The sequence below is a fragment of the Bombina bombina genome, chromosome 5 (genome assembly GCF_027579735.1).
Source record: "Bombina bombina isolate aBomBom1 chromosome 5, aBomBom1.pri, whole genome shotgun sequence".
In the NCBI taxonomy this organism is placed as follows: domain Eukaryota; kingdom Metazoa; phylum Chordata; class Amphibia; order Anura; family Bombinatoridae; genus Bombina; species Bombina bombina.
Window position 1 is genome coordinate 903,544,572 of NC_069503.1, and position 13,365 is coordinate 903,557,936.

The following is a 13,365-nucleotide window of genomic DNA, read 5'->3' on the forward strand; positions in this document are numbered from 1 at the left end:
AATGCCAAGAAAAAAGATGAGAAAGACACCAAGAAATATAAGTCTTCCAGACTCTATAATATATCTCTCTAGATACAGATTTACGAGCCTGTAACATAGTATTAATCACAGAGTCAGAGAAACCTCTTTGACCAAGAATCAAGCGTTCAATCTCCATACCTTTAAATTTAAGGATTTTAGATCCTGATGGAAAAAAGGACCTTGCGACAGAAGGTCTGGTCTTAACGGAAGAGTCCACGGTTGGCAAGAGGCCATCCGGACAAGATCCGCATACCAAAACCTGTGAGGCCATGCCGGAGCTACCAGCAAAACAAACGAGCATTCCTTCAGAATCTTGGAGATTACTCTTGGAAGAAGAACTAGAGGCGGAAAGATATAGGCAGGATGATACTTCCAAGGAAGTGATAATGCATCCACTGCCTCCGCCTGAGGATCCCGGGATCTGGACAGATACCTGGGAAGTTTCTTGTTTAGATGAGAAGCCATCAGATCTATTTCTGGGAGTTCCCACATTTGAACAATCTGAGGAAATACCTCTGGGTGAAGAGACCATTCGCCCAGGTGCAACGTTTGGCGACTGAGATAATCCGCTTTCCAATTGTCCATACCTGGGATATGAACCGCAGAGATTAGACAGGAGCTGGATTCAGCCCAAACCAAAATTCGAGATACTTCTTTCATAACCAGAGGACTGTGAGTCCCTCCTTGATGATTGATGTATGCCACAGTTGTGACATTGTCTATCTGAAAACAAATGAACAACTCTCTCTTCAGAAGAGGCCAAGACTGAAAAGCTCTGAAAATTGCACGGAGTTCCAAAATATTGATCGGAAATCTCACCTCCTGAGATTCCCAAACCCCTTGTGCCGTCAGATACCCCCACACAGCTCCCCAACCTGTAAGACTTGCATCTGTTGAGATTATAGTCCAGGTCGGAAGAACAAGAAGCCCCCTGAACTAAACGATGGTGATCTGTCCACCATGTCAGAGAGTGTCGTATAACCGGTTTAAAGATATTAATTAAGATATCTTTGAGTAATCCCTGCACCATTGGTTCAGCATACAGAGCTGAAGAGGTCGCATGTGAAAACGAGCAAAGGAGATCGCATCTGATGCGGCAGTCCTAAGACCTAAAATTTCCATGCATAAGGCTACCAAAGGGAATGATTGTGACTGAAGGTTTTGACAAGCTGATATCAATGTTAAAACTTCTCTTGTCTGACAAGGACAGAGTCATAGACACTGAATCTATCTAGAAACCTAAAAAGGTTACCCTTGTCTGAGGAATCAATGAATTGATTGGTAAATTGAACCTCCAACCATGAACTTGAAGAAACAACACAAGTCGATTCGTATGAGATTCTTCGAAAATGAGAAGACTGAGCAAATACCAAGATATCGTCCAAATAAGGAAATACCAAAACCCTGTTCTCTGATTACAGAAAGAAGGGCACCGAGAACCTTTGAAAAAAATTCTTGGAACTGAGGCTAGGCCAAACGGTAGAGCCAAAAAACTGGTAATGCTTGTCTAAAAAGAGAATCTCAGACACTAAAAGTGATCTGGATGAATCGGAATATGCAGATACACATCCTGTAAATCTATTGTAGACATATAATGCCCTTGCTAAACAAAAAGCAGGATAGTCCTACAGTAACCATCTTGAATGTTGGTATTCTTACATAACGATTCAATATTGATAGATCCAGAACTGGTCTGAAGGAATTGACCTTCTTTGGTACAATGAAGAGATAAAATAAAACCCCAGCCCCTGTTCCAGAACTGGAACTGGCATAATTACTCCAAACAACTCTAGATCTGAAACACATTTCAGAAATGCTGAGCCTTTGCTGTGTTAACTGGGACACGGGAAAGAAAAAAATCTCTTAGCAGGAGGCCTTAACTTGAAGCCAATTCTGTACCTTTCTGAAACAATGTTCTGAAACCAGAGATTGAGAACGGAATTGATTCAAATTTCTTTGAAGAAAACGTAATCTGCCCCATACCAGCTGAGCTGGAATAAGGGCCGCACCTTCATGGGTACTTAGGAGCTGGCTATAGATTTCTATAAGGCTTGGATATATTCCAAACTGGAAATAGTTTCCAAACTGATACCGCTCCTGAGGATGAAGGATCAGGCTTTTGTTCCTTGTTGTGAGGAAAGGAACGAAAAAGATTATTAGACCTAAATTTACCTTAGATTTTTTATCTTTTGGTAAAAAAGTTCCCTTCCTTCCAGAAACAATTGAGATAATAATTTAATACCCTGGAAAGAAAGGGAAAGCAAAGTTGACTTAGAAGACATATCAGCATTCCAAGTTTAATCCATAAAGCTTTTCTAGCTAAAATAGCTAGAGACATATACCTGACATCAACTCTAATGATATCAAAAGATGGTATCACCAATAAAATTATTAGCATGTTATAGAATAATAATAATGCTATAAAATTATGATCTGTTACTTGTTGCGCTAAAGCTTCTAACCAAAAAGTTGAAGCTGCAGCAACATCCGCTAAAAATATAGCAGGTCTAAGAAGATTACCTGAACATAAGTAAGCTTTTCTTAGAAAGGATTCAATTTTCCTTAAATAAAGTACTATCTGCCGTAGGAACAGTAGTACATTTAGCAGGAGTAGAGACAGCCCCATAACCTTAGGGATTTTGTCCCAAAAAAACTCTAATCTGTCAGATGGCACAGGATATAATTGCTTAAACGTTTAGAAGGAGTAAAAGAATTACCCAAATTATTCCATTCCCTGGAAATTACTTCAGAAATAGCATCAGGTAGATTATACACTTCTGGAATAACTACAGGAGATTTAAAAACCTTATTTAAACGTTTAGATTTAGTATCAAGAGGACCAGAATCCTCTATTTCTAATGCAATTAATACTTCTTTAAATAAAGAACGAATAAATTCCATCTTGAACAAATACAAAGATTTATCAGTATCAGAATGATGATGTTCATTTAAAAAATTCATCTGAAAAAGAGAAGTTTTAAAAGACTTTTATGTAAACTAGAAGGAGAAATAACAGACATAGCCTTCTTAATGGATTTAAAAAAATAAAATCTCTTATGTTTATCAGGAACACTCTGAAAATTAGATGTTGACGGAACAGCAACAGGTAATGTAACAGTACTAAAGGAAATTTTATCTGCATTAATAAGTTTGTCATGACATGCAATACAAACAACAGCTGAAGAAACAGATACCAAAAACTATAGCAGATACACTTAGCTTGGTAGCTCCAGCACTAGACAGCGATTTTCCTGTAGTATCTTCTGACTCAGATGCAACGTGAGACATCTTGCAATATGTAAGACAAAAAAACAACATATAAAGCAAAATTGATCAAATTCCTTAAATGACAGTTTCAGGAATGGGAAAAAATGCCAAAGAACAAGCTTCTAGCAACCAGAAGCAATGAAAAAATGAGACTAAAATAATGTGGAGACAAAAGCGACGCCTATATTTTTTAGCGCCAAATCAGACGCCCACATTATTTGGCGCCTAAAATGCTTTTGGCGCCAAAAATGACGCCACAACCGGAACGCCGACATTTTTGGCGCAAAATAACGTCAAAAAAATTACGCAACTTCCGGTGACACGTATGACGCCGGAAACGGAAAAGAGTTTTTGCGCCAAAAAAGTCAGCGCCAAAAAATGACGCAATTAAATGAAGCATTATCAGCCCCCGCGAGCCTAACAGCCCACAGGGAAAAAAAGAGTCAAATTTTTTTAAGGTAAGAAAAAAATTATTAATTCAAATGCATTATCCCAAATATGAAACTGACTGTCTGAAAAATAAGGAAAGTTGAACATTCTGAGTCAAGGCAAATAAATGTTTGAATACATATATTTAGAACTTTATAAACAAAGTGCCCAACCATAGCTTAGAGTGTCACAGAAAATAAGATTTACTTACCCCAGGACACTCATCTACATGTTTGTAGAAAGCCAAACCAGTACTGAAACGAGAATCAGCAGAGGTAATGGTATATATAAGAGTATATCGTCGATCTGAAAAGGGAGGTAAGAGATGAATCTCTACGACCGATAACAGAGAACCTATGAAATAGACCCCGTAGAAGGAGATCACTGCATTCAAATAGGCAATACTCTCCTCACATCCCTCTGACATTCACTGCACGCTGAGAGGAAAACCGGGCTCCAACTTGCTGCGGAGCGCATATCAACGTAGAATCTAGCACAAACTTACTTCACCACCTCCATCGGAGGCAAAGTTTGTAAAACTGAATTGTGGGTGCGGTGAGGGGTGTATTTATAGGCATTTTAAGGTTTGGGAAACTTTGCCCCTCCTGGTAGGAATGTATATCCCATACGTCACTAGCTCATGGACTCTTGCTAATTACATGAAAGAAATATAAAGAAAAACTGTCTTAAAAAGAACAGGGTTTGCCGTGGACTCGTCATATTGTAAAAGAAAGTAATTTATCAGATAAGCATAAATTTATTTTTCTTTTACAAAGATATGACGAGTCCACGGATTTCATCCTTACTTGTGGGAAACCAATACCAAAGCAATAGGACAAGGATGAAAGGGTGGGACAAGACAGGAACCTAAACGGAAGGCACCACTGCTTGAAGAACCTTTCTCCCAAAGATAGCCCCAGAAGAATCAAAAGTATCAAATTTGGAAAATTTGGAAAAAGTGTGAAGGGACAACCAAGTCGCAGCCTTACAAATCTGTTCCACAGATGCATCGTTTTAAAAACCGTATGTGGAAACCACAGCCCTAGAAAAATGACCCGTAATTATTTCAGGAGGCTGCTGTCCAGCAGTCTCATATGCCAGGTGGATGATACTTCTTAGCCAAAAAGAAAGAGAGGAAGCCGTAGCTTTCTGACCCCTACGCTTTCCAGAATAAACAATGAATAATGAAGATGATTGACGGAAATACTTAGTTGCCTGTAAGTAAAACATTAAGGCACGGACCACGTCCAAGTTATGTAACAGACGCTCCTTCTTAGAAGAAGGATTAGGACACAAGGAAGGAACAACTATTTCCTGATTAATATTCTTATTCGAAACAACCTTAGGAAGGAACCCAGGTTTGGTACGTAAAAACCACCTTATCAGAATGAAATAAGAGATAAGGCGAATCACATTGTAATGCTTAAAGCTCAGAAACTCTTCGAGCAGAAGAAATAGCAACCAAAAACAGAACTTTCCAAGATAATAGTTTAATATCTATGGAATGCATAGGTTCAAACAAAACCCCTTGCAAAACTCGAAGAACTAAATTCAAACTCCAGGGAGGAGTAATAGGTCTAAATACAGGCTTAATTCTAGATAGAGCCTGACAAAAAGACTGACCATCTGATACATTTGCCAAATGTTTGTGAAACAGAACTGACAAAGCTGAAATTTGTCCCTTTAAGGAACTTGCTGATAACCCTTTCTCCAATCCTTCTTGGAGAAAAGACAAAATCCTAGGAATCCTAACTTTACTCCATGAGTAACCCTTGGATTCACACCAAAAAGATATTTACGCCATATCTTATGATAGATTTTTCTAGTGACAGGCTTTCTAGCCTGTATCAAAGTATTGATAACTGAACCAGAGACTCCTCGCTTCGATAAAATCAAGCGTTCAATCTCCATGCAGTCAGTTGCAGAGAAATTAGATTTGGATTTTGGAAAGGACCTTGAATGAGAAGGTCCTGTCTCAACGGAAGTTTCCACAGTGGCAGAGAGGACATGTCCACTAGATCCGCATAGAAATGCAGTTTTGCACTAAAGTAAAAATACACACACAATATAACGATCAAGCATAAAGCCAATAAGTTTTAAGTGCCAAAAATAAAAAACATAAAACATTGTTTTTTATATTGTCTCCCATGTCACATAATGCCTAAATATCAACTAATGATAAATATAAAATAGGGACTCCAGTAACACCCCTCTTATTAAAATAGGTTTTACTGCTTACCCCATTCCCATACAGGGAAATAATGCCAGCCAGGTCTGATACACCAAGTCTCCTCAGAAAAAAAGGCTGCACATACCTTAATGCTGTTTGTAGCATGAAACCGGTCTCCACACTGAAGATGTCTCATGGTTACCTTCAGAAGTCTTGTGGGAACCAGCGTGGATCTTAGTTACAAATGCTAAGATCATCAAACCTCAGGGCAGAAATCTTCTTCCATATCCCCCTGTGGAAAATAGTATGCACCGGTACCATTTAAAATAAAAAACTTCTTGATTGAAGAAACTAAAACTAACACCTCACTTTACCATGTCTTCCTAGTATAACACAGGCAAAGAGAATGACTGAGGGTGGAGGGGAACGGGAGGGGCTATATATACAGCTCTGCTGTGGTGCTCTTTGCCACTTCCTGTTAGCAGGAGGTTAATATCCCACAAGGATGAAATCCGTGGACTCGTCATATCTTTGTAAAAGAAAAAGTGTTAATTTTAGACACAAATTTAGAGCAAACTGGGTACTGGCAGACAGCTGCCAGTACCTAAGATGGAGGCTAATAGGTAGAGGGGGGAGGGTTAGATACCTGTTTGTGGGGAGAGGAGCTCAGGGAGGTTGGGTGGTAAGGAGGGATCCTACACTGCAGAAAATATATAAATTATTATTATTATTTTTTTTTTAAATAAAAAAAAATTATACTGGCAGACTTTTGGCCAGTACTTAAGATGTGGGGGAGGGAAGAGAGCTGTTTGAGAGGGGTCAGGGAGTGATCAGGGGGGTGGGATGGGTCAGGTGTGTGGTGTGCAGCGGCATTTAGCGGACTTCTAATTACCAAAAAGCAATGCCAAAGCCATATATGTCTGCTATTTCTGAACAAAGGGGATCCCAGAGAAGCATTTACAGCCATTTGTGCCATAATTGCACAAGCTGTTTGTAAATAATTTCAGTGATAAACCTAAAGTTTGTGAAAAAGCTAACTATTTTTTTTATTTGATCGCATTTGGCAGTGAAATGGTGGCATGAAATATAACAAAATGGGCCTAGATCAATACTTTGAGTTGTCTACTAAAAATAAAATATAATTTTTTTCATGGGACAGGTACAATAAGTGTATTGTACCTGTTCCCTGAATAAAATGATCCCTGCCAACAGAATGGCACAGATTAATATGGATTTCATATGAACCTGCATGGTGGTTTATACATTTTTAGTAGGAGTATGTACATAACATGAGCTTCAACATTCATAATCCTCCTGAAGAGAATGCAGTAACATTTATAATCTTTAGCCTTTGTATTTTCTTAAAATGGCCTAAAGGCTGTGCGAGCGACAAGGAAGGGTTTGGATCTGAATTCTTGCACATGAGATAGGGATCCACATACATTAAATTACAATCTGAAAGTACTCCCTCCTTGGTTGGGCAGACCAAGCCAAATGCTTGTCATTTATTTAAAAGCACAGCTTTTATTTATAAGGCATAAGTATATTTTGTACTGTTGTGTACAAACTTGCTGGCATCAGAGGCTTTCTAGAGGGCTTATAAATGTAACCTTTAATTTATAGTATCTACAATAGACTAGGGTGAAGAACATAATAGAGTCCTACTTTACAATATTCTAAGTGCATTAGATATTTATCTTTTTAATATAATTTATAGAGCTAAACCTGTCAAAAGATACGAACAATAAACACATAGATTTATATACCAGGACTGAATGCCATGTCGTAAACAGTCCCAGAGTGGCAAGTAAGCTGATGCAACATGGTGGATGTTGTAATGTCCCAAATAGCCACAGAGCCTTCCTTAGTCCCTGATGCCAAAAGAGAACTCTCAGAATTCAAGGCAATTGTGTTTACCTATGGAAGATAAAGGACAGAATCAAACAATGACAGAATAACCAGCATCAGAGCATTTTAAATTTGGACTTGTACATAGCTTTAATCTCAAAAGTAAAAAACACGTCCAATGTCTAGTTTCTATAGGATATGCATTATGGGCCAGATTACAAGTGGAGCGAAATTTAACGCTCCCACGCTAACTCCACTAGAAATAAGGTTTTTGTACAAGTCGGGTAGTGATCGTATTACAAGTTGAAAGTAAAAGGTTTTCGTATGCACGCTACCCGATGCCAGCAAAAAGTTGAAATTAGGATATTGCTAGTTTGTTAATGTATTACCCATAGAATTCAATGGAGCAATAAAAGTGGAAAATAAAACCTAAAACACCCTACTCATGAGTGAACCTGACTGCATATTTTCAAGTGCGCTAACCCAACATGAAAATATGAATATTTCACATTCCAATGTTCTTCACATAGCAGAATATGTTCTATTTATTGATAAAAACATAATTTATGCTTACCTGATAAATTTATTTCTCTTGTAGTGTATCCAGTCCACGGATCATCCATTACTTGTGGGATATTCTCCTTCCCAACAGGAAGTTGCAAGAGGATCACCCACAGCAGAGCTGCTATATAGCTCCTCCCCTCACTGCCATATCCAGTCATTCGACCGAAACAAGCCGAGAAAAGAGAAACCATAGGGTGCAGTGGTGACTGTAGTTTAATTAAAATTTAGACCTGCCTGAAAAGGACAGGGCGGGCCGTGGACTGGATACACTACAAGAGAAATACATTTATCAGGTAAGCATAAATTATGTTTTCTCTTGTTAAGTGTATCCAGTCCACGAATCATCCATTACTTGTGGGATACCAATACCAAAGCTAAAGTACACGGATGATGGGAGGGACAAGGCAGGAACTTAAAGGGAAGGAACCACTGCCTGTAGAACCTTTCTCCCAAAAACAGCCTCCGAAGAAGCAAAAGTATCAAATTTGTAAAATTTGGAAAAAGTATGAAGGGAAGACCAAGTTGCAGCCTTGCAAATCTGTTCAACAGAGGCCTCATTTTTAAAGGCCCAGGTGGAAGCCACAGCTCTAGTAGAATGAGCTGTAATCCTTTCAGGAGGCTGCTGTCCAGCAGTCTCATAGGCTAAACGGATTATACTCCGAAGCCAAAAAGAAAGAGAGGTTGCCGAGGCCTTCTGACCTCTCCTCTGTCCAGAGTAAACAACAAACAGGTTAGATGTTTGGCGAAAATCTTTAGTAGCCTGTAAGTAAAACTTCAAGGCACGGACTACGTCTAGATTATGCAAAAGACGTTCCTTCTTTGAAGAAGGATTAGGACATAATGATGGAACAACAATCTCTTGATTGATACTCTTGTTAGAAACCACCTTAGGTAAAAACCCAGGTTTTGTACGCAGAACAACTTTATCTGAATGAAAGATCAGAGAAGGAGAATCACAATGTAAGGCAGATAACTCCGAGACTCTTCGAGCCGAGGAAATAGCCATCAGAAAAAGAACTTTCCATGAAAGAAGTTTGATATCAATAGAATGAAGGGGTTCAAACGGAACCCCTTGAAGAACTTTAAGAACCAAGTTTAAGCTCCATGGAGGAGCAACAGGTTTAAACACAGGCTTAATTCTAACTAAAGCCTGAACGTCTGGAACTTCTGCCAGACGCTTGTGTAAAAGAAGACAATCTTTAAAGAACTAGCTGATAATCCTTTGTCCAAACCCTCTTGGAGGAAAGACAATATCCTAGGAATCCTAACCCTACTCCATGAGTAATTCTTGGATTCACACCAATGAAGATATTTACGCCATATCTTGTGGTAAATTGTCCTGGTGACAGGCTTTCGTGCCTGTATTAAGGTATCAATTACTGACTCGGAAAAGCCACGCTTTGATAGGATCAAGCGTTCAATCTCCATGCAGTCAGTCTCAGAGAAAGTAGATTTGGATGATTGAAAGGACTTTGTATTAGAAGGTCTTGTCTCAGAGGCAGAGTCCATGGTGGAAAGGATGACATGTCCACTAGGTCTGCATACCAGGTCCTGCGTGGCCACGCAGGCGCTATCAATATCACCGATGCTCTTTCCTGTTTGATTTTGGCAATCAGACGAGGGAGCAGAGGAAACGGTGGAAACACATAAGCCAGGTTGAAGAACCAAGGCGCTGCTAGAGCATCTATCAGTGCCGCTTCTGGGTCCCTGGACCTGGATCCGTAACAAGGAAGCTTGGCGTTCTGGCGAGACGCCATGAGATCCAATTCTGGTTTGCCCCAACGGAGAACCAATTGAGCAAACACCTCCGGATGGAGTTCCCATTCCCCCGGATGAAAAGTCTGACAACTTAGAAAATCCGCCTCCCAGTTCTCTACACCTGGGATATGGATTGCTGACAGGTGGCAAGAGTGAGTCTCTGCCCAGCGAATTATCTTGGAGACTTCTGACATCGCTAGGGAACTCCTGGTTCCCCCTTGATGGTTGATGTAAGCCACAGTCGTGATGTTGTCCGACTGAAATCTGAAGAACCTCAGTGTTGCTAGCTGAGGCCAAGCCAGAACAGCATTGAATATTGCTCTTATCTCCAGAATATTTATTGGGAGGAGTTTCTCCTCCTGAGTCCATGAACCCTGAGCCTTCAGGGAGTTCCAGACTGCACCCCAACCTAGAAGGCTGGCATCTGTTGTTACAATTGTCCAATCTGGTCTGTGAAAGGTCATACCCTTGGACAGATGGGCCCGAGATAACCACCAGAGAAGAGAATCTCTGGTTTCCTGATCCAGATTTAGTAGAGGGGACAAATCTGTGTAATCCCCATTCCACTGACTGAGCATGCATAATTGCAGCGGTCTGAGATGCAGGCGCGCGGATGGCACTATGTCCATTGCCGCTACCATTAAGCCGATTACTTCTATGCACTGAGCCACCATGGGGCGCAGAATGGAGTGAAGAACACGGCAAGCATTTAGAAGTTTTGATAACCTGGACTCCGTCAGGTAAATTTTCATTTCTACAGAATCTATTAGAGTCCCTAGGAAGAAAACCCTCGTGAGAGGAGATAGAGAACTCTTTTCTTCGTTCACTTTCCACCCATGCGACCTCAGGAATGCCAGCACTATCTCTGTATGAGATTTGAAAGCTTGACGCCTGTATCAGGATATCGTCCAGGTAAGGAGCCACCGCTATGCCTCGCGGTCTTAGGACCGCCAGAAGTGAGCCCAGAACCTTTGTAAAAATTCTTGGGGCTGTAGCCAACCCGAATGGAAGAGCTACAAATTGGTAATGCCTGTCTAGAAAGGCAAACCTCAGGAACCGATGATGATTCTTGTGAATCGGAATGTGAAGGTAGGCATACTGTGGTCATGTACTGACCCTCTTGGATCATGGGTAAAATGGTTCGAATAGTTTCCATCTTGAATGACGGAACTCTGAGGAATTTGTTTAGGATCTTTAAATCCAAAATTGGTCTGAAGGTTCCCTCTTTTTTGGGAACCACAAACAGATTTGAATAAAACCCCTGTCCTTGTTCCGTCCGCGGAACTGGATGGATCACTCCCATTACAAGGAGATCTTGTACGCAGCTTAGGAATGCCTCTTTCTTTATCTGGTTTGCAGATAATCTTGAAAGGTGAAATCTCCCTTGTGGAGGAGAAGCTTTGAAGTTTAGAAGATATCCCTGAGATATGATCTCCAACGCCCAGGGATCCTGAACATCTCTTGCCCACGCCTGCGCGAAGAGAGAGAGTCTGCCCCCTACTAGATCCGTTGTCGGATAGGGGCCACTCCTTCATGCTGTCTTAGAGGCAGCAGCAGGCTTTCTGGCCTGCTTGCCCTTGTTCCAGGACTGGTTAGGTTTCCAGGCCTGCTTGGATTAAGCAAAAGTTCCCTCTTGTTTTGAAGCAGAGGAAGTTGATGCTGCACCTGCCTTGAAATTTCGAAAGGCACGAAAATTAGACTGTTTGGCCTTTGATTTGGCCCTGTCCTGAGGAAGGGTATGACCCTTACCTCCAGTAATGTCAGCAATAATTTCTTTCAAACCAGGCCCGAATAAGGTCTGCCCCTTGAAAGGAATGTTGAATAATTTAGACTTAGCCGTTAGTTTAGTCAAATGAACAATGGCATCAGAAACAAATGAGTTAGCTAGCTTAAGAGTTCTAAGCTTGTCAACAATTTCAGTCAATGGAGCTGTATGGATGGCCTCTTCCAGGGCCTCAAACCAGAATTCCGCCGCAGCAGTGACAGGCGCAATGCATGCAAGGGGCTGTAAAATAAAACCTTGTTGAATAAACATTTTCTTAAGGTAACCCTCCAATTTTTTATCCATTGGATCTGAAAAAGCACAACTGTCCTCAACCGGGATAGTGGTACGCTTTGCTAAAGTAGAAACTGCTCCTTCCACCTTAGGGACAGTCTGCCATAAGTCCTGTGTAGTGGCATCTATTGGAAACATTTTTCTAAATATAGGAGGTGGGGAAAAGGGCACACCGGGCCTATCCCACTCCTTACTAATAATTTCTGTAAGCCTTTTAGGTATTGGAAAAACTCACCGGCACTGCATAGTATTTATCCAGCCTACACAATTTCTCTGGCACTGCAATTGTGTCACAGTCATTCAGAGCAGCTAATACCTCCCCAAGCAATACACGGAGGTTCTCAAGCTTAAATTTAAAATTAGAAATCTCTGAATCAGGTCTCCCCGATTCAGAGACGTCACCCACAGACTGAAGCTCTCCGTCCTCAGGTTCTGCATATTGTGACGCAGTATCAGACATGGCTCTTACAGCATCTACGCGATCTATATCTCGTCTAACCCCAGAGCTATCGCGCTAGCCTCTCAATTCAGGCAATCTGGATAATACCTCAGACAGGGTATTATTCATGATTGCAGCCATGTCCTGCAAAGTAATCGCTATGGGCGTCCCTGATGTACTTGGCGCCATATTAGCGTGCGTCCCTTGAGCGGGAGGCGAAGGGTCCGACACATGGGGAGAGTTAGTCGGCATAACTTCCCCCTCGACAGACCCCTCTGGTGACAATTCTTTTATAGATAAAGACTGATCTTTACTGTTTAAGGTGAAATCAATACATTTAGTACACATTCTCCTATGGGGCTCCACCATGGCTTTTAAACATAATGAACAAGTATCCTCTGTTTCAGACATGTTTGTACAGACTAGCAATGAGACTAGCAAGCTTGGAAAACACTTTAAAGCAAGTTAACAAGCAATATAAAAAACGTTACTGTGCCTTTAAGAGAAACAAATTTTGACAAAATTTGAAATAACAGTGAAAAAAGGCAGTTACATTAGCAAAATTTTTACAGTGTATGTAACAAGTCAGCAGAGCATTGCACCCACTTGCAAATGGATGATTAAACCCTTAATAACAAAAACAGAATAATAAATGACAAAAACGTTTTTTAAACACAGTCACAACAACTGCCACAGTCTACTGTGATTGTTACCCTCCTCAAACACGACTTTGAAGCCTTTTGAGCCCTTCAGAGATGTCCTGTATCATGCAGAGGGAAGCTGAATGTCTCTGTCAGTATTTTAAATGCACAG

At 40.7% G+C, this 13,365-nt stretch overlaps 1 protein-coding gene across 1 annotated transcript in view; it reads right to left on the reverse strand.

The window, feature by feature from the left end:
• The window catches only part of NSMAF (neutral sphingomyelinase activation associated factor), a 258,392-nt gene that overhangs the window by 43,368 nt on the left and 201,659 nt on the right, over positions 1 to 13,365 (reverse strand). Inside the window, exon 27 of the mRNA XM_053715888.1 lies at positions 7,654 to 7,804. Within this exon, the coding sequence (XP_053571863.1) occupies positions 7,654 to 7,804 (151 nt within the window). The remainder of the gene's footprint in view (positions 1 to 7,653; positions 7,805 to 13,365) is intronic.